Raw genomic sequence first — 21,864 nt, 5'->3', positions numbered from 1 at the left:
ATAGGATAGAATCCACCATACAGAATCCTACCTAACTCACCACACCACAAGTAGACACTTTCAAAAAACCCATTTTTAAAGCTTTTGAATTTCCAAAAATCTTAGCCCGGAGTTTGCAAAAGCCATAGAACAAAAAAAGAAACTCCTAGGGAAATCAAAGCTAGAGCCTGCCCCTATTATAGACACTCCTAAATTTCAGAATCTTATCATTAGAGACACTCCTGACCAACCCACTATCAGTACTTTAACCAAACAATCTGGTGACTCTGATTATGAATCAGTCGCTGAAATTAATAGACTCAATTGGAGACAACCTCAGAAGCTTTACTATAGTAGAGCTACTCCACCTGACATTGCCCAAGAAGAATCATCACAGAAAATACATAATAAATACTCTCCTGATGCCATTTATGAATGGAATATAGATGGTGTTGCCGAAAGCAATATCATGAATATTCTTAACAACATGGTAATGCTTGCCAATGCCTACAAAACTCAGCAAGACGTTTATGATCATGTTGTTGCTAATCTTTTAGTTGTCGGATTTCTTTGGACAACTAAAAGGTTGGTGGGATAATTATTTGACCGATGAACATAAAATACAAATTTTAACCGCTTATAAAATTGATGATTTTGGCCAACGCATGGATGATGATCAAGGACATCTCATCCAAGATGCGGTGAATACTCTTATCTATTCCATTTCACAACATTTCGTAGGAGACCCTTCACATATTAGAGATAGGAATCAAGATCTCTTATCCAATATGCGTTGTATCTATATATATATTCAATAGTTATTCATGAGTTTTTTCTTTTTTTTTTGGTAAAAAATAGTTATTCATGAGTTCAAGTCTAAGTTATCAATAAAATATAAGCTCAAACTATAAAAGCTTGCTAATGTCGTGGGGGCACTGCCCCTACACGGTTAACAAGGAGTATGAACCACACTCCAACAGTTATATCGTTTATCAAACATATGCATCTCTCCTAGATTACTGCCATTCCATTTTGCTGATGGTTAACCTTAACTCCAGGTGTATCTTTCCAGTTGGCAGCTCTACCTTTTCCCTTCAAACTTTTACATATAAGGATAAGGAAATGGAGGTTTTGAGGCTACATTTCCTTGTCTGTGTGTTTTTAAAGGCTAAAACGCATGCCTCTTCAAGTCTTCATATTTTTAAGTATCCTTTCATCTCATAGAAGCATTTCATCAAACAGGTGACCCCCGATGCATTTCCAGCAGCAGAATCCCAAATAAAATTGATGCAGACATGATTTGCGGGTCTTATCGGATTGTCGCCAGCAATGGTTGGCATCGAATAGTGGTTGTAGGTAAATACCAAAAGGCGAAATTTGGGTAAGAACATTAGAGGATGCTGTTCGTAATAGCAAGAATGTAGTGGGTATAGTGAAATTAAGTCGTTGGCCGTTCATACACACCGTCCCTCGGCTCAGCGGAGTTAGCAATCAGCTTCGGAAAGCGGCGGAGGAGGAGAGATGAGGCGGCAATTCGTTGACGCCATCACTCAGATTGAGATCGAGATTTAGTGACGAGAGAGGCAAAAAGAGCAGAGAGAGAGAGTCACAGTCTCACAGACTTGCTCGGTTGGGTAGGGTCTGCCCTAGGTAGATTACAAAACCCATTAAAACTCATATCTTATTTGAGTTAAACCCATATCCACCCATTTATGGCATTTTACTGACCCATGTAATAACCCACTCCATCTAAAATGAGTTATGAAGTGGGTCAGTAACCCATATTGACAGCTGCCAACCATAAATCGAGGGCTATTCGACATTCAGCTCACATGACAAAAGTCTAAATTCAAGCATCCAATCTCCACGTTATAATGATTCGAGTCCCAAGGGCATCGGATTCTGTAGAATCACTGATGGAGTGTAGCTTTCAGTAATATAAAAGTGATGAAACGTGAGAAGAGATACATACCATGGGAACAAAGTCAAACAGCCCATTATAGCAGGCAATAATTTGTGAAAATTGCACTACTTTGGGGCGCTGCCAATAAAATTGCACAGACAGTATGTAGTGGGGATTTGAGAAGTCAACAAGAACCAAATGATGGATGTCTCGCCTCGAACTTCCTCTAGAGAAATCGTTGCAAGAAGTTCTTGATCTCGTCAATATATGGAGACCTCGTCGGAATTATATGACCACTGTCATGTTGAATAACCACACGACTTCCATTTTCAAAATACTCCGCAAGGTCCGCACTTGCCTTGTTAGGTATCTGCCTATCTCTCCCATAATCCCTTCCAAAAATATGAAGTGAAGGGCAATTTATAGATCCATGCTCAAATACTGCTAGATTGAGAGCGAACCCAGAGCACAAAATGGTGAATCTAAAGTCGATTTCACCTTTCAACTCGTCTTTGCGTGCACACACTAAAGCAGCCATTGCTGCTCCCTGGGAAAACCCCAAGATCCCATCAAATGGACCCTCCCGCAGATACATGGACTTCAAATATGCTAATGATGAATCAAACCCATTTGTCTGCTGCTGGTACTGAAGAGGATCAAAAGGACCATCTGCTTCTTTCCAATTTGCTTCGCTTCCTGCAGTGAAATCAGGCGGCACTAACCATGCAAACTTCTTATTGCACTTTTCTTTTGGAGGAGGACCTCCGTGTTCTGTTGATGACTCTGAATGTCCCTCAACAACAGAAGGTTGGAAAATAAAGCACAACTCATGTGGCGCATCCACAAAGACGAATTCCGCAATGCTCCTAAGTTTCTTTGCTAAGGAAGCAGTTCGCCCTTTAAAGCTGGAGGCATTCTGACGGAACCCGTGCAGACACAATATCCTGAGCTTTCTAGAAGCGCCAAAACCTGTTATATTTTCTTATTAATATCAAACAGAAAATTTTATTGCGAACTAAGAGGAACTCCAAAAATCAAATCCTCAATAGGAGCAAACAGCACAAAGTTGAACACAACCTCAAACTCCAGAAAATGTGCATAAGCTATAATAAAGACCAGGTAAAGTTGTGCCATGGTGGAAATAGACAAGCGGAAAAGGTCCTCGATAGTATTTAATACTACCTATTATCGGGTACCTTTGGCAGATAAGGGCTATCTTAGATTCTTACCTTGTCTCTCTGATGAAAGAGTGCTCAATTTAATCTCTTGTGGCAGCGCTTCCGACTTGCAATTTTCGGTTGCTGTAGTTGAAAGACCATGTTTACCGTGTTTTTGGCAAAGCTCACACGTGTAAATGGAACCTGCCACCTGCTGTCAAACAACTTAGCTGGTTCATACAGAAGTAAAATCGCTGCATGTAATTCCAAGTTCACTGGGGAGATGTAGTTAACACATGGTTCAGAACGAAAATTTAAAAAAATATATATATTATTAGGAGTTTTGTAGGAACTTATAAGTGCTAATTACTGTTGCAGAAATTCTTGGGATAATTGAGCATACCCGGCAACTATCACAGACCAAAACAAGCATCCTACAAGAAGCACAACGACAACGGGAAGAGTAATCATCAAATGGACAGCTGCAAAGGAGGCATGTACTGATGACGTTTGCATTGCAGCTCCCAACAGAGATCCTATAGTGACAATGAAAGAGACAAGAATTACTACCACAAATTTGAAGAGTTATTATTAATCTTTCCTGAGATTTCACTGGGAGCCAAGAAACACAAACCAGATTCAGAACCTAGAACTCAATATGTAAGGTTCCCACTAATTTCTGCCTGGAAGGGATTTGCCGAAGAGGCAAAGAGTTCAGCTTTTCAAGTATAGACATTGAAGGCTATTAAAATAGATAAGCCATAAGCCTAAAGCAAGTATCTGAGACACTAAACATTCCAGCAGAATGTTCCAACAGTAAAGCATACTCTTTTCTAACCCATCAATTAGCATGACCACTTCAAAAGTTAGCATGCCCCTTCCAGTTCAAAGCAACTAGTTATCTTTTCTATTTGACTAATTCACAAAACATTCAGATTACCTATTCTTGAAATCAGACAAGAATCCCTTTCTAAGCATAATAAGCTTTAAAAAAAGGCAATAAAGAAAAGTAAGTTAAAGTGAGACTTTACACATCTGTCAAAATAGTTAACAGATTACAAAAGACATACCGATGATCAAAGACGAAATTCTTCCCTTTAAAGAATCCACCATCAGGGAATTGTTCCAGATACCGCTGTATCCCACCATATAACTGCACATTGTGAAAAATTACTTCAGTCATCAAGCACATTTGCAGACCAATTTGATACTTCTTTTCTTAATTTTTTTTTTTTACAATTATGATCCTCGGGCGAACTTATTAGCATATGAAATTCACCTGAAGCAGCAACAATTTGGTATGAAAATTTGATTTTACTCTATATAATCTCATCTTTAAGCAAATCTACCTAATTAGACCCATCACTACCCTTAACCAAGAGACCCAACCATGACAGGGAAGTCATATATACTTCCTCTAAAGTCATGTGGTCGTTGTGCCAATGTGCACTAGGAACCAGGTAAAGTAAGTTTGCATATCTGAACCATTCCCTCCAGAGATCCACCTGATACACGTTCTCAAACCCAGAGCCTTTTCCCTTGATGTATGCTGACGCCATCTCACATCTAATACCCCCTGTGCAGTACCTATAGAAAAACCATGGATAAAAATATGGATGAATATGATGCAACCACAGCACTGCTGGAAAAACATAGATATTTCCCTTTGAGGGACACTCTGATCTAGTTTAACTTTCAGCACATGAATCAAAAGATAGAATGAACTTGTAAGAGAAGAAAGACAGACACTCTAAGACACTGCCAGTCCCTAGTAATGTATTAAGGAAGACACGTCCCTTGGTTTTCTCATATATTGATGAGTGATAAAAGTTACTCCTATTATGGCTTAGACCAGGTAAATAAGGAGAATGTAAGAAAATCATGCAAAATATTACTTGAATTTCCCAATTTCCTCAGAATATTTAATCTTACTAAAGCAACTCAATGCATATGAAAGCCACAAGAGTTCATACATGTATACACAGATATACATAAACCAGGACAATCATAAGCCAATAAGCAGACTATCGCCTTGAAGTATCAGCACAGCAACCATTTGCATACATGATTCCATGTACCAGTGAGGTAAATTTAAAAAAAATATGAAAGGTAGGAAGGAGTAGAAATTGAAAAACCTACAATCACCAAGTTCTAGGAGGGCACTGACATGAGGATGCGTTTTCCTTGCAAACGTTCGGAGTTATCATCTATCCAGTCATGCAGCTCACTGTATTGTCTGATTTGTGGATCCAAAGTTTCCACACCTGGTGTGTGGAACTTCCCAATCCTCGTCTCATATAAATTCCTTGCATCCAACAAGACAAGCCTTTCACTGCTTGCAGGACTACCCTCATCGAGAAGCTTACCTGGAAAAGAGATGCATGGACATAAGATTCAAATACCACATTAATGTGTATAAAGATTGACTGGGCTCGTAACTCACTCGGGACACAATTTCATAGTTATGCCCAATTCGTCAGCTATCACATTCGACAAATGTTTTAACTATGCTAAGGTACAACACCTCAACCTGATAGCCCATGCAAGGAGAGCCAGCCCATCCACCCCCACAAAGTATACCAAGTGACAACTTTTAATCAACATATGGCCTAACAAGTTTAACCTCTTCAGCCACTTCACTTTTCTCTCTCCTTCATCATCTTCATCACAAGTATTAACTTAAGCTCTGTTTGTTTTGCAGAAAATGTGACATTTCTGGAAAATGTTTTTCAGGAAAAATGACAATATTTTCCGATGTTTGGCTGAAACTTGAAAATAAAATGGAAAATATTTTCTGTCATTTGGTATAGTTGATTTTCCTAAATAGAAATACACTAATTAAGCGCTAGTCTTTTGCACAAGGGTAGCTGGGAACCGAGTACAATCACTAAAGTCCCAAGTTTGGGCATAATGAAGCCCAACCCAAGTGCCGAAGATTGGGGCACAGGCATTGGGTCCTAGGCCTGGCCTCATTAGACTCGGAAATGACCTTTGTGGACCCGGGATGGCCTTCGTGGACCCTAACCGAGGTGTTGGGGATTGAGCTTGGGTACCAGGATCCCACACTCGGCCTTTGTGGACCCTAGCTCAGGTGCCGGCCTCGATGGACCGGGATGCAAGTGTCGGGGCCCCAGGCTCAAGCCTTAGGGTCTTGGGCTCTACCTCAATGGGAGCAAAGGTGCCGGGAGCTCCACCTTGATGGACATGGGCCTAGGCACTGAAGACCTCATCGCGGACACCGGGGACCCGATAACCAGCTCTAGGGTATCTGTGTCCAAGTGTAGAGTTTCAAGCTAAGCGTTGACACCTAATCATATTTTGGAAAATGATTTCCAATTTTTTAAAGAGAATCATTTTCCTGAACTTAAGCATAGTTTTCTTGTTGACTAAAGAAACATTTTCCGTGGACTCATTTTCCTAAACGAACCAAATGCCAAAAAAATAAGGAAAATGTTTTCTTGGATAATATTTTTTTCGTGAAACAAACAGAGATTTAAGCATTGAAGGATCCTCATGAGGAAAACACAGGAGGACTTCCTCTCTCTTTGGTGTGCAAATCTGAGGGCCATCGGAGGACCGCGACATCACCGTAGACCGGCAAGGGATTTTGTGCATCATCACACAAATTGTCCAAAGCAGAAACATACAATAGGCTCAGAATTATCACACCAACAAGGATATAGAGGAACTGACAAAGGGAACAATAGAACCAGGATAAGAGGAAAATATGCTATACACTAAAGGTTATCAACTAATTCTGCAATTACATAGAATAACCATAAAAAAGCAGCATAATATACAGCGAAAGACAGAGGTAAAAATCTGAAAAGTTACCAGCACTTTGCAGGACAGAATGGAATTCCAGTGCAGATAGGTGCCTTCCAGCGAAGGAGATGTCAGGTGATCTCACAAGGGGGTGAGAACTGAACGTTACCAATTCCTAACATGAGAACAATAACAAACCAATAAGTAGCACTTACTAGGCAGCATCAAGAGTTAGCCGGCACTATCTGTCAGTTACATAAATTCCAATCCTAGCAGAGGACTGTGGCTTTCATCCACCAGTAAGGTAGAAGGAGATTACCCCATCAAGTGCTTACAGTCTTAGAGTCCTTGCATTTTCACAGTTATAGAATGACAGGAGTTTTGTGGGAATAAGCAAACAAAAACAAAATTCTCAGCTATGTTCTCGCACAAATCTATTAGGTATGTGATTCTCTAATACAGAAGAATAACTTTTAATCCATGAAATAAAAGTACATAGCCATAAACAATGCCTTCCAGCCGCCTTTGCCACGCATATAATGAACTAACACTTGCTCTTCATCATGCTGTCAATAGATCCTATACCAAGCTATCATAAATAGATTGATCATATGAGATCTTGTAATTCACAGAAACTTATTTGCCTCTTGGGCAGTTGCCCATCCAAAAACAGCAGACATGTCTCTTAGTATAAACCACAGAAAGATAAAAAAAGATATCCTGAGATTATTACTTCATTTACCTCAACAACGCGAATAGAGAGGGAGGTGAAACCGCACTCCTTTGCAACCTGGTCATTCATAGGCTGATCGCAAGAAGCTAGCTTAAAGTCCGTCCCTTCAAACAAAGCGTTTGACTTAACTGCATTGATGTGCCCCTCCAGCGCCGACAACTTGCCTCCAACCTGGCCAGAACCATTGTCAAAGCATTCGAACACTACATCAGGTCTCTTCTATCACCTCAAGCTTTCACATTATCGGCACCTCATTTCAGAAATTCAACACTCCAAGAGTCCAGACCATTAATTTGGCTCTGCAGCTAAAGCTAATGTCCCTACTCTAGGCTCAGCACAAATGCCAGTTCTACGCCACACCTCAGGGGCCAGCTAAACCAAAAATTCAAACTTTGAATCCAAACTTCATCAATTAGCTCCAGAAACATCATTCAACACGACAGTTACATCATGTAACTCTCCAGCCACCGACAACACCAGAGACATGTAAACCACTACGAGAGAGAATGACAACAAGCATCGTCCATATCCACCACATCAAAGGGCCTTCCCTATCCGTTCCAAAACGCCGACGAGAAATCGAGGAGGGGGAAAATGAGGTTTACCGTGACGTTGACGCCGTGGGGAGCGAGCCGGACCCGGCCGAGCAGACCGAGCGAGCTGCAGTTCCGCTCGTAGAACGAGACGAGCTCGTCGAGGTCGGCGACGGAGGCGTACTTGTAGTACAGGAGGACGCCGTACGGTTCGGCTCGCTCGAGGCCGGACATGGCGGAGGGGATCCTCCGGCTGCAATGAGCGGCGGCGGCGGCGGCGGCGGCGGAGATGGGAAGACGGGGCGGCGGCGCGGCGGCGCTGGAGCGAGCGGAAGGGAAAACGGTCGCGACTCGTTTGAGCTAAGCGGTTCATACATGAGCCTGTATTATGTTAAAATCTGTTTCTGTTACGGAATAATTTTTTTTTTTTCTTTTATTTCAGCGAATGAAAAAAAAAAATAGAATTCCAAAACAAAAAATCTATTTTTTTTCTTATTGAAATAGATTTGAAATAGAAACAAGTAGAAAAAAAGTATTTTCTTGTTCTTGAAAATAATTTCTAGAATCTATTTTTTCTCTTCTTTTTCTCCTATTTTCTTATCTTCTTCTTCTTCCTTTTGGATGGTTGCCCTCGAAGAAGTCAAGCCACGGCAAGGCTCGTTGGCCCGAGCTGCTCGGGAAGCACGGTGAGACTCGGTGTCACGCCCCAGATCCCTGAGCACGCGCACATTTCTCAATGGTCGATAAAATTGCGACGTCCCATAATGCATCGCTGATCCATTTATTTTAATGCATATGTGGAAGTGAAACGATGCCCCGACAACAACAAGATAGAAAGGCTGGAACAATTTTACAACCAAAACACTTTTATGTACACACTAGTTTGTATACATCTAACAAAAAGATCAGTCCTCCCAAGGAAATTGTCCTACTGTCCACTAGCCGAACACGTTCACCGATCATTTAGACTCCGTAGGCTCATGGGACGATGGGTCCACCACACACCATTAGGATGGTCAGCTGTACCATCTTCAAAAGCGATGTCCATTAAGCCCGCGATGAAACCACGTCATAAAGCCCGCGATGAAACCACGTCATAAATCAATGAGGTACCTATCAAGTAAATCCTCGTCGACCTAGACTGTGGTCACTATGAGCTCGTAAACCCAAACCCCGTGGCCTCCGGGAATAAGGATGTCAGTCACTTGCTCGGTAACCCTCCGAGGCTGACGGTAACAAACTGGCGAGGCCACCATCTAAGGACCTGTAAAGAATGACGGTAACAAACTGACGAGGCCACCATCTAAGGACCTGTAAAGAATGAGCCCATGACGGAGTAAGACAATGTCTTAGTAAGTTCACCCTAAACTCTGATTAAAAAGGAAATACGCGGCAGTTTATGCACACAAGATAGAGAACTTATCTCATCTCAGTTCCCTCATGCATGTCAGTACAATCAATTCATCCATACAATCAATCAGTCAATCAATTCCATCGATACAATTAATACAATCGATTCAGGGGTCTCGATTATAAGACCAAATCGTTATGACACGTCCCATACCATGCCACACAATTCCGCCCAATAATCCAGCACTTCAATTTCAATCAACCACAATTTCCAATTCAATTAATGCTTGCACAAGCTGATCTAACCAACGCATATCAATCTTCTGGCGTAGCCAAGTATTATTACTTTCACAAGCTGATATAGAATATTGCTCGCATGTGCTGATAAAGATTATTGCTCACACAAGCTGATGTAGTATATTGCTCACACAAGCTGACGTGGATTATTGCTCACACCGGAAATCGTCTTTTTTTTCTTTAATTTCTTTTATAAAAAAAAAAAAAAAAAGATGAAATGGGCTTTTATTTCAACTTTAGCATAATTTAATTTATATATTCAGAATAAATCCAGAATTTTATTAAATAGATGTATCCAGGAAAATTCACTTTGAAGCGACTATTCCCTAGATACCTAAGTTGTGATATTTTATTTCACAATTGAATCAATTTAAAAAGACCTAAAGTTAGGGATTTATCAATAGGTAATGTTGCTCCAATACCCAACCAAAGGGCCACTACGGTACCAATCAAAAGACAGTTGTCGCTCTTTGGACGACGAAATGGATTTTGAAATTTATTAACATTCTCCAAAAAAGGTATTGTTAATAATCCTGCAGGTCTTGAAACCATTAAAAGAACACCCAATAACTTATTAGGTATTGTACGAAGTATTTGAAATACGGGAAAGAAATACCATTCGGGTAATATTTCCAAAGGAGTTGCAAATGGATCGGCGGGTTCACCAATCATTGATGGTTCTAGAACCACTAAGCCTACGTTACACGCAATAGTACCTAAAATTACTACTGGAAAAATATATAAAAGATCGTTGGGCCATGCGGGTTCTCCGTAATAATTATGACCCATCCCTTTAGCCAATTTAGCTCTTAATACAAGATCATTTAAGTCAGGTTTTTTTGTTATTGGGATAGGTGAATTCTTATAGATCCATCCAAGTGACATAGTCTTTAAAACTATTTTTTGTGTCAAAACCCAACACTCATGATTTTTCTAATTAAATATCAAAACACAATTTTGGAATAAATATCTAAAATCACAATTACCACTCAATTTGCACAATTTAACATTCAATTGAATAAACTAAGCACACCATTGCAATCGACATGAATTTCAGTCTCCAACTATCCCGATATAATTTCCAAAAAATATTAAATAATTAAATAAATATAAAAAATAATTAAATAAATTTCAATAAATCCAATCAATGCAAACTTAGGCCAGAAATGCTAATTTAACCACCTAAATGAGCCTAGAAAATTTGTAAACCTATCTAGATAAATAGCATGACCTATTTAACCCTTAATTAGTCTATTCTAACCACCTAACATGCACAATTTAGCAATTAAATCACTAATCCATTCTAACTAACCACATAAACCTTAATTAGCTTAAACTAATCACCACTTAAGCATCATTAACTCCCTAAGCAGAGTTCACCACTTAAGCATCATTTAACTCCCTAAGCAGAGTTTAACAAGTAAACTCACCGGTTTAGCATTCCGATGAGTTTACGACAACGACAACGCAAAGGCGGGCGATAAGCAAGCCTGCGGCGACACCTAGCGGAATCCGGATGGACCTAGAAACGGGCCACAAGCTCTCAACCTTAGCTGAGAGTTCAACCATTGCTTGTTGGGCCGAGAGGGCTGCTCGGCCTGGGAAAGGAGCACGGCGAGATGACAAGGCTGCTGCGGGGTCAGGTGGGTGACGGTGGCGGTTCCGGTGGTCTAGATGGCGGCCTGATGATCTGTGATGAGCTAGACAGAGGCTCGACGGTGGCTAGGACACGCGGGGGACAACGAGGAGATGCGAGAACGGGCGAACAAGATCGCGCAGTCTGGGCGAGCGAGTGGATGGCGTGCGACGGTCCGGCAGCTTCGGGCGGTCTATCGACGGCAGGGGAATCCTCTCTGGTTTCTCTCTGGAATTTTTGAGCTTCTATTTGACAATAATGGAGAAAAGGGGTTGAATGAGGAAGAAGAGGCCAGCTGCTGAAGAGAGAGGGCCACCAAACCTTCTAGACAACACAAATGTCCCATGTGTTCATCCAACATGCCCCACCACTTCAACCTTGACCAGCAGCCTTTATCCACTCCAAAACTTCCCCAACAAGCCTTAGTTGAGGTCCCAAATGTTATACACTCCTTGGCCTGACTAATTCCCCCAAATCTACTTTAATTCCCCTCCAATTGAGCCCAATTTGATGTCCATAAATCTAGCCAATGTGCCATCATCAAATTCAACATTTTTTCTTGCCAATTGCACCAACTTAAATCCCAAAAATGCGACAAAAAACGGCTCTATAATTTTCCCGGTCCAAAATAACTTTACTTTGAATTTTCGCCAAAAATCTCAGTTCACAAAAAAATCATTCCTAAAATGACTCGTAACATGACAGAAATTTCAATTTTTGAAATCGTGTTTAAATTCGTGGTTAATTTCAACCGGGCGCGATTTTAACGTGACTTAACCTATTAGGTAGCTTTTAGGAATTTTTGGTACAATTGACCCGTTATTAATTATTTTCGAGCTACATTGTACATCTTCGACACATTGGCGACTCTCGATTGTCCGGAAAATCTCGAGATTTCAAATACGGACACAAGGCATTAAAATGATAGAAAAATTGATCTAATGTCGATCGACGAGAATTTTGCAATTAGGTGGAATCACCCACATTTAATCACATGGCTTTGTCAAATCGACCAATCTTTGATCTCTAATCGATTTTTAACTGTAGCATAACGACCATTATAGATTAGCACGGTCGAGCAATCGATTTCTGGTCAAATTTTCAAGTTTATTGCATTTAGATTCCTTAACGGTTTCATCTAATAGACTAGTTATCTCATGAGTAATCAACTTAATGAAACAAACTATACGCGTGTCAATAAAAGGCCTAACTTATTCAATTGAAAACATGATAAAAAATTCAAGATGTCACACTCGGCCTCGCCTAGGCTAAGTGAGGTCGGCTGGCCAAAAAGAAAAAGAAAAAGGAAAAAATAAGAAAAGAATTAAAAATTAAAAGAAATAAAAAATTTAAGAATTTTACCAAACGTATTTCTATCCCGGGAATAAAAATTTTGGGAAATTACCAGACGCGCTCTTTTGTTTAGAAATTATTAATTTTTTTTTTTTTGTAAAAGGTAAAATTACATTGACTTTAAACTAAAAGCTATATATAGCTATGTAACAAGAACTTAGCACCAAAAACTTACACTTACGAAGACAAAAAGTCAGAGTGAGTGAAAGGGTGCCAAGGTAAAAAAAACGAGGGCAAAGCCAAAACAACGACAAAAATACCCAAAAACGCTGTTAACGAGGAAAACAACCGGCACAAATGCAACCCTTACAACAACACAAGAGCATAGAAAGGATCCAACTCTAAGATTGTTCTGGAGAACGAAACGAAAAAAATCATTTTTCAAAGAAAATTGTTTTCTAAAGAAGCGCTCTACCAAACGGGCCTTACTTGGCTTGGGTTTAAGCCCATGAATGTGAGAAATATTCTATATTTATTTTTTTCTAGACAATAACATCTCATAAGATTTCCTTTTGTTTCCTAAGAAATTAAAAGTATGTTTCTAAAAATAATCATTTGTGTTACTAAAAATAGTTAGCGGAATAGATATATTTCTATTATTGGCAATATTCAAATATTTTTGTGGACGGTAAAAATATTTTTTGCCTATTAATTTTTGTAAGTAATATAAATTATAATTTTGAGGAAAATACATTTTTAATCATTGATCTCCCGTGAAACAAATGAAGTTGAGAATTCTTTTTATTTTGCTTTTTTTTTTTCATATTCCTTCCACTCTTTTCAAGAGTGAATTTGTTTAAGTATGTGCTTTGGAATGGGATCACTTATATAAGATGCAATGGCAATTTCAATCACAATTTGCGAGAGAAATCGCAATATATTAAAACATCAATAAATCTAGAATACTTGGTTGTACGTGTACACTACAACATTAGTAGGTCCACATTGTATGTCAATGATGGATCCGGTATAGTTATTATTACCAACACATCTTAATTTAATAACAAACAATATTTCGTGAATTCATATATATTGCCGATCAAATTGAAATTCTCAAGCAATGATATGCACGATCCGATCCGCTAAATTCATCTATGGAAAGAAATCCGCCAAATTCTCCAATTTGACATGTATGTAAACAATATCAAATGCAAAATCTAGTAAATAGTTAATTTTTTTTTTGTTTGTTTGTTCGAAAAATAGTTCAAATGAAAAGAATTTAGATTGGATCATGCATTTATGGGTCAATCTATGTATTGCATCCATCAGCAGATTAAAAAGATCACCACTACTTCCTCCTTCCTTCTCCGTTCTCTCTTTTCCTCCTCCCAAAAACCGCCTCGTCTCTCTCTTTCTCTCTCTCCAACCTGTCGCGCATTTCATCGAACACTTCGACGGCAGTGGGCGGAGGCGGTCCCCAGTCGGCGCCGGCGGCGAGGAACCCACAATGTCTCTGCGACCCAGCACGCGGAACGAGGCGAGGAAGAAGGCCTACAAGACCGGCGTCGATGCGGAGGAGGCGCGGCGGCGGAGGGAGGACAACCTGGTGGAGATCAGGAAGAGCAAGCGGGAGGACAATCTGCTGAAGAAGCGGAGGGAAGGCCTGCCCCAGCAGCAGCTCCAGCAGCAGCAGCAGCAGCCGCCCCAGCAATTCGTCGATGGATCGCAGAACATCGAAAAGAGGGTGCTTTTCTCTTGACCCATTTGGATCTTCTCTTTGGCTGCGTTTAAAGTGCGTGTCTTGATTCGTTGGCCGGGTCATTTGGATGTTGTAGTGCTCGATCTATCGAGTGAACTGCAGAATTGTGGATCTTAACTTGTCGAAGTTACTGTTTGAGTGCTGCACATTGAGGGTCGAACTGACCTCACCATTTGGGTGATCGATCCATTTTATGAGCGTGAGCTAACATGTATGATCAGATCATGAAGGCTAACATCTATGTGGGTGCATATTGATTCTTGTATGGGATTTGGGATTCGCGATTTCGTGGAGCTAAATGTGAAGCGACGTAAGATGAAGAATTTAGCCAGTGCAAATCTATCTTTGATCACGGTGAAGTGGAAAAGTGACTAGTCACCGGAGCACAACAAAGTCTACTGTGCTCTGCTTTTTTCCTTTTTCAGGCTTCCTGAGACACATGGGCATAATCGCCAGTAGTTTTGTAGGTCTTAAGTAAATAAAGTGCAGATTTTTTTTTTTTTTTTTTGTTATTTGTTTGTATTGTTTGTGGTTGTCGGATGCCCCATTTGCTTTGGAAAAGCCATTTCCGTTATCGGGATGTGTTCCTCAGGAAATATCTTAGATATTTCCTGCCGAGGCTTTTATTCAACTTAAGCTGATGAAAGTGTAATTTTATCATGTTTATGGAGTCAGATAAAGCCAACTGCAAGTCTAGAAATCAAGTAATCTTTTTATCCAAATAGTCACAGTCGCCTAAATAAACCTTCTTGTACATTGCATTATTATGCTGTATGATCCAGAGTCCAGTCACCGCATACTTCATTGTTTTACTCCATTCTGTTCAACTCTGTTGATAGCCTTTTAGCTACTTTTATAATGGGGAAACTATCTGTCAATCTGGAAAATGATCAGAGTAGTTTTAATCTTTTGCTTTTTCTGAAAAGTAAATATCAGATTTGCCTAGAAAGGAACATGAGAACGTTCGACATTGAAGAATGCTTATAAGATGAGTTGAAGTAAAAATCATAATGTTGAAAGCTCTGTTGGAGTAGAATTAAACCTGACCTTTTGGTCTTCATTCTCTTCCTAATCCTATAAATGCCATTTTTCAAATCCAAGCATAGTTGTGAGGAGTGTGAATGGATTGAGCTACTTGCAAGTTCTCAAGCTTGACTGGACTTAGTTCCTCTCGAGTTTGAGTTCCAAACTGAGTCGACTTAAGAAGCTTATGATTTTTGTCAAGTGGTTGAGTTATATATCTGATAATAGTGAACATAAGGATATATGAATCATGTTGCTATCCAAATTCTCATTGCACTTTGGAAAATTGAATTCTAGATCGACTTGAGTTCATATTATAAGCTTTTTTGGGGGAATCAAGCATGTGGAGTTGGGTTCAAGCACACGGAACGTGACATTTAGTCGAGCTTCTGCTTAGAAAAATTCAAGCTTGATCAAGCTCGAGTTGAGTATTGAGTCTAGACTTTCTAGTCAAGTCAAGTTTAGGATATCGGATTGTGTTGACTAGTCTTTGCATTGGCTCAACTTGGATCAATTATCCCCCTAATGGACATGTTATCTGAATGCATGTGTGCTGTTGTGTTCTTTAATGGAAATTTCTTTATTTTGGGCCCAGTCAACATATTTGTGTACATTTACCTAGCCCTCCAGGGGTCCTGTGTTTCTCAGTATGGTTGTGTGGGCTAACTATGATGGATACTGCTACTATGTTTGACAAATGGCAGATTATCTACTTATTGTTTCCATCTCCTTCTCTATTGTTTCTGTCATGCAGTTGGAAAGTCTTCCAACATTGGTTCAAGGAGTATGGTCAGATGATTCTGCCTCTCAGTTGGAAGCTACCACTCAGTTTAGAAAGTTGCTGTCAATTGGTGCGATGGTTGATCCTGGGGTGCTTTCTATTACGATAGTTAGTCCTGGCATATGTTGATTATGTTGGTGCCTTTATCTGCAGAGCGCAGCCCACCTATAGATGAGGTGATCAAAGCTGGTGTTGTCCCGAGGTTTGTAGAATTTCTACAAAGGAATGATCTACCACAGCTGCAAGTAGGGCTCTCTTTGCTGCTCTTGTTTCTCTATTTTATTTTATTGTTGAAGTATAGTGGAGTGCATGCCATAGTATCTACATAACTTACTTTCTTCAATCTGCAGTTTGAGGCTGCATGGGCATTGACAAATGTTGCTTCTGGCACATCTGAGCATACCAGAGTTGTCATTGAAAGTGGTGCAGTCCCAATGTTTGTGCAACTTCTTAGTTCTGCCAGCGACGATGTTAGAGAGCAGGTACTTCTTGCTAACTGTTTTTCTTTCTCTTCTTTACTTACTTAGGGCGCTTTTGATAACGTTTCTGTTAAAAAATTGTTCTAGGGAACAGAAATATATTTGTGTTCCGAGGAACAATTTTTGAACAGAAGAACGTGTTTGGTAATTGCACAAATTTTATGTTCCTGAAATAGAAAAAGAACATAAACACGTTTGGTAAATTTGTATAATTTTTTTGTTTCTTTTAATTTTTTAACATTTTTTTTTCTTTTTCTTCCTTTTGGCCGGTCGCCGGCCTCGGCCATGGCCGGCAATCGGCCGACGAGGGCCAGTGGCCTCGCCGGGCCACCGCCAGGCGGCTGGGCGAGCTCAGCCTCATCGGATCTGGCAAGCTCGAGCTCGCCCAACCAAGGTGAGGCCGAGCCTCGCTGGGGGCAAGCGACACTCCGGTGACCAGTCAAAGAAAAAAGAAGAAGAAAAGAAGAAGAAAAGAAAGAGAAGGAAAGAATAAGAGAGAGAAAAATTATTTCTCGAAAGTGTTCTCGGGATTCCAAATTTGTTCCCGGGAACAAAAGTATAAAGAAACGCGTTTTGTTCTTTTTTTGTTCCCCGGAACAAAAGAACAGAAATTGTGTTCCGGGAACAAAAAAAGAACACAAACAAACAGGCCCTTAATGTTCTAGCAGTTTTTATCAGAAGTTTGTTCCTTCGGATTTTATCGTAGCACTTAAGAAATACAGAAGGGACAATAGTTAGCTATACACCTTAAAATTAGTAGCCATCTCAGAAAAGTTAAAGTAAATCATAACAAAATAATCTGTTGACATAAGAAAAAGGAAATTGGGGAAGCATAAAATTGACAAAGAAGGAAAAAAGGTGTTATACAGTGTATTGGGACATACCGTCGCATATTGAGTTATGCTTTGGAGGGCATTGCCACCTCTGGGAATGAAAGAACTGCCTTAGAAGTATTTTCCTGATGGCGTATACCCATGCCACTGAAATTAGGGGTGCCTTTACCTTTACCTTTACCACTTCTACCCCTTCCTGTTGTATGCCTTGTTTATTAGAGATCATCCATGAAGTATGTTGTCCTATTTCTTTATTCTATTATTATTTCCTTTTTCAGTTTTTGGATTGGAAAGCTTCCCAAACTGTCGAATGACTTTTGAGTTATAGTAATTTTGTGTGCTTTTTACCCCTTCAAACTCGTTTTTTACCCCTACTTGAATCGTCATGTTGTCAGGATTCTGTCAATAACAATGCTGATATCATCTTGTTACATGTTTTTCAATTACAATTATATCATTATGCCTTTTTCATGCAATTGCAAACCTTCTAGGTATGCTTGCTGACACATACGGTGCGTGTTTTGTTTTGATGAACCAGGCAGTGTGGGCTTTGGGTAATGTCGCTGGTGATTCTCCAAGTTGTAGAGATCTTGTTCTGGATCATGGTGCACTTGTTCCTTTGTTATCGCAGTTAAATGAACACTCAAAATTGTCCATGCTGAGGAATGCCACATGGACTTTATCTAACTTTTGCCGGGGCAAGCCACCTACACCTTTTGAACAGGTATTCATGCTTATGTAGGGGCAGACTCTTTGTAAGAAGCCTTTTTGTAGCACGTGTTTTGCATGATTACTTTTGATAAGTTACTCCATTGTTGGTTGGCTTTGTTTAACTCAGGTGAAGCCTGCATTACCAGTTCTCCAGCAACTGATTCATGTGAATGATGAAGAAGTTTTAACAGATGCTTGCTGGGCTCTCTCATACCTTTCTGATGGCCCAAATGACAAAATTCAAGCTGTGATTGAAGCAGGTGTCTGCACACGATTGGTGCAGCTTTTGCTGTAAGATCCATTCTCCAGAATGTGCTAATAGGGCATTTGTTTGCTTTCTGACTTTTTTCCTTCTGATAGTTCTCTTGAATGCCATGGCATGTTGTCGAATCACGTGGTCATTTTGTCTCCAAGTCTACTTGCATGTGTTTGTTCAGTTATTTCTTCTGTAACTTCTAACACGTGCTAAAGCTTATGTTCTGATTAAAGTTATCTTTTGACAGTCATCCCTCAGCTACTGTTCTTATACCTGCCCTACGGACCGTAGGGAACATAGTCACTGGTGACGATGCCCAAACACAGGTATTGCTTTGGTGCCTAGATTTTCAGATTATTTTTTCTCCTCATAGTGATACTCCACATGTCTGTTGCAGTTTGTGATCGACAATGGAGCCCTCCCTTGTCTATATCAACTACTGACTCAAAATCACAAAAAAAGCATAAAGAAGGAGGCTTGTTGGACAATCTCGAATATCACGGCTGGAAATAGAGCTCAAATACAGGTATTGCAATGCGTTCATTGGAAGATTTTTTCTGCATGTTCAAGTGGACCAAATGTTTATAGTAAATCCACACCAAATTGATGATGGTGGGTTACTCTGCCTGATTCAATAATGACCATGACCAGCTTTTAAAAATAAAAGTTAGACATGACTGCTTTGAGTGGAGTGATTGCAAGCTACTCGATTGTGCATATGGTATGTTAGTCTTTCTCGACAGCTCATCAGGTGTTAGTTCTTTTGACAATCTCCTTTTTTTTAACACTTCTTAAGCGATGCAGGAGCTACTTGTCATGTACTCTCTGGATCATCTTATGAACTGTTATTTGAGTGAGGTGGCATGTTTACAGAGAAATTAACACAGTATGTTATGTGTAGGCCGTTGTAGAGGCCAACATCATCCATCCTCTCGTGCACCTTCTCCAGCATGCGGAGTTTGAGATCAAGAAGGAGGCTGCATGGGCAATTTCGAATGCCACATCTGGAGGATCTCATGAGCAAATTCAGTGCGTATCTTTTTGGAACTTGCTTTCTTATTCTTCATCTCATGGCCTGTTGAATGAATTTTTTATGCATAAAATTCAACTTTTATTTCCATTATCTGTCATGTTGTTTGTAAGACAGACAATGTCATACATAGTGTCCTCAAACCTGTGCTTTCTATCGGTTGCATGTGCTGATGATTAGTAGGAGAAATTCTAAAATCTCTATTTCAGCTATGGCTTTCTGAGGAGATATGTGTTCCCGTATCAAGATAACAAAAGCTAACACAAGCTGATTTCATTCCTGCAGATTCTTGGTGAGCCAAGGTTGCATCAAGCCCCTTTGTGATCTTTTGATTTGTCCTGACCCTCGGATAGTAACTGTTTGCCTCGAGGGGCTCGAAAACGTACTGAAAATTGGAGAGGCGGATAAAGAAATGGGACTGAATGGTGGAGTCAATCTTTATGGACAGATGATAGATGAGTGCGAGGGTCTGGATAAGATCGAGAGTCTGCAGACCCATGACAACAACGAGATATATGAGAAGGCCGTGAAGATATTGGAGAGATATTGGGCTGAGGAAGAAGATGGGGTAGAAGATGATACACAAGATGCTGTCAATGGAGATGCACAAGGCTTTACTTTTGGAGCTAATGCACCAAACCTTCCCAGCAATGGGTTCAAATTTGGGTGATCTAATAGTGCGGGAATTCTTTTTTTCTTCTATAGGAAGTTCGTGTCCGTGTCGTCATTTTGGCAATACCTTAAGGATACAATATTGTTTGGCCAAGGGTCAGGGTTTTTTGGTCTGGCATGGAGGCTCTGCTATGCACTTCTTTGTTTTCTCTTTAAACAAGCTAAGGCATTTTAGCTTGCATATACTGTTTGATTTGTGTCCTATAGTACAATGTGAAAAAAAAACAAGCTGCCTTTTATTTTATATTAGCCGATTATCGTGGCTTATTCTTTATCCCTTGACCTCTGTGTTAATACTGCATTTGGAATCTGCTGCTGAGGTCAGAGCAAGTGTTGTACCTGCAAGAAAGCTCTCCAAAAGTATAATGGACTTGAACAGCTTCATATTATACTTGTATGCACAATCTTTTATCAGCGTTGACGTTCAATTTAAGATCTGCTATTAGACTGCTCAACTGAAAATCATGATGTTTGCTCTCATTGCTGAACAGACCCACAACATATCATCAGCCTTTCATTCTACAAATGTATAATCTCACGTAAAGACCACAATTGATCTTCAGACTAACATTTTACCTGTTCCTCTTACTATTATAGTACGCCATACAAAGAAGTGTCATTGCGATACAGGTTAGAGACTATTATACATCGATACGTCATGTTTTCGAGACATTAGACTTGAGTGAACTCTAGCGAGTAAATTACTGATGGAAAAGCCATGCTGTTAATATTTTTCTTAAGCACATTGATCAGAGTTTGAGAAGTGTGTTAAGGGCACTCATAAACATTTCCTTAGTAGAACAACAGATCATGCACTGTTGGAGCTTCAAAGTGCCTGGGCTTGCTGACTTGTCCAGAAACTGTCCGGCCCATTAGCAACAGCCCAAGAAAATGAAGCCGTTGCAAAAGAGAGAAAAAAAAAAAAAAATAGTGGTCAGCAGAGTGGATAATGCAGAGCTATGTCAAGTGCCTCGCCATCAATCCAACTGGACCAAAAATGCTTCTCCACCACTTAAAAAAGGAATTGAGTTTTCTCATCCAGAAATTCTTCATTTAGCTTTACTTCCCTAATAACGCCACAGATCCATGCACTCCTTACATGAATGAAAAAGATGTCCAAGAAATCTACTCTCAAAATCACAAAAAGAGTAAGTTAGATAATCATTTTTAAAATGAAATTTAGTCTATTTAAGGAAAGAAAAAAATAGATTACAATTCAACAATATTTTGGCCACTTATCACTTGTCCAATTAAGTCCACTTTTATGTTAGTCTTTTCCTAATTCCAAACCAGGGAATTTATGAGAAGGGTTAAAAGAATTCTTCCATCTTGGTATTGCTAATTAAATATTTTGTTTTTCCAAGAGAATAACTCAGGTTCATATATTAAATTTGATGTGAGTAAGGTCATCCTAATAAAACAAAAATGGCTTTGTTAATATAACAGTCATTAGAGGTAACGTGAGAATAACAGCTTATTATTGAATCACTAATTCTTAAAAAAATGAACCTCATAATAACTTATAATAATTTATTATTCGATTTTTTATGATCTGAAATATATTGTTATTTTTCAACAAAAATCATATGTCTGAAATATAGATGTTTGGACAAGAGGAAAAAATGATACCAGAAAAAGAAAAAAACAAAAACAAAACCAACACCAAACGGCCAA

General features: G+C 39.6%; 2 protein-coding genes across 3 annotated transcripts; one reads left to right on the top strand and one right to left on the bottom strand.

Moving 5' to 3' along the window:
• Positions 1 to 1,823: 1,823 nt before the first annotated feature.
• On the bottom strand, positions 1,824 to 8,432 carry LOC104414681 (rhodanese-like domain-containing protein 6). Of its 2 annotated transcripts, none has more exons than XM_010025839.3 (9): positions 8,143 to 8,432; positions 7,547 to 7,708; positions 6,874 to 6,979; positions 5,207 to 5,405; positions 4,545 to 4,626; positions 4,110 to 4,192; positions 3,443 to 3,575; positions 3,112 to 3,253; positions 1,824 to 2,851 (listed from the first exon to the last, which is right to left on the bottom strand). In XM_010025839.3, exons 1-9 carry the CDS (start codon positions 8,302 to 8,304, stop codon positions 2,109 to 2,111), a joined length of 1,812 nt encoding a protein of 603 aa, XP_010024141.2. In that variant the 5' UTR covers positions 8,305 to 8,432; the 3' UTR covers positions 1,824 to 2,108. The 2 variants fall into 2 exon arrangements, with proteins under 2 accessions (XP_010024141.2, XP_010024142.2); XM_010025840.3 differs by having other exon boundaries at positions 3,112 to 3,250; positions 8,143 to 8,431.
• A 5,555-nt stretch (positions 8,433 to 13,987) lies between these two features.
• Positions 13,988 to 20,467, top strand: LOC104414680 (importin subunit alpha-4). Its single transcript, XM_010025838.3, has 10 exons — positions 13,988 to 14,390; positions 16,183 to 16,279; positions 16,363 to 16,454; positions 16,560 to 16,691; positions 18,060 to 18,245; positions 18,360 to 18,523; positions 18,736 to 18,814; positions 18,886 to 19,014; positions 19,390 to 19,517; positions 19,804 to 20,467. Exons 1-10 carry the CDS (start codon positions 14,154 to 14,156, stop codon positions 20,186 to 20,188), a joined length of 1,629 nt encoding a protein of 542 aa, XP_010024140.1. The 5' UTR covers positions 13,988 to 14,153; the 3' UTR covers positions 20,189 to 20,467.
• Positions 20,468 to 21,864: the final 1,397 nt, after the last annotated feature.

Source organism: Eucalyptus grandis, chromosome 8 (genome assembly GCF_016545825.1).
Source record: "Eucalyptus grandis isolate ANBG69807.140 chromosome 8, ASM1654582v1, whole genome shotgun sequence".
NCBI lineage: Eukaryota > Viridiplantae > Streptophyta > Magnoliopsida > Myrtales > Myrtaceae > Eucalyptus > Eucalyptus grandis.
Note: the sequence above shows the minus strand (reverse complement) of the source record. Positions and strands in the feature narration are given on the sequence as shown.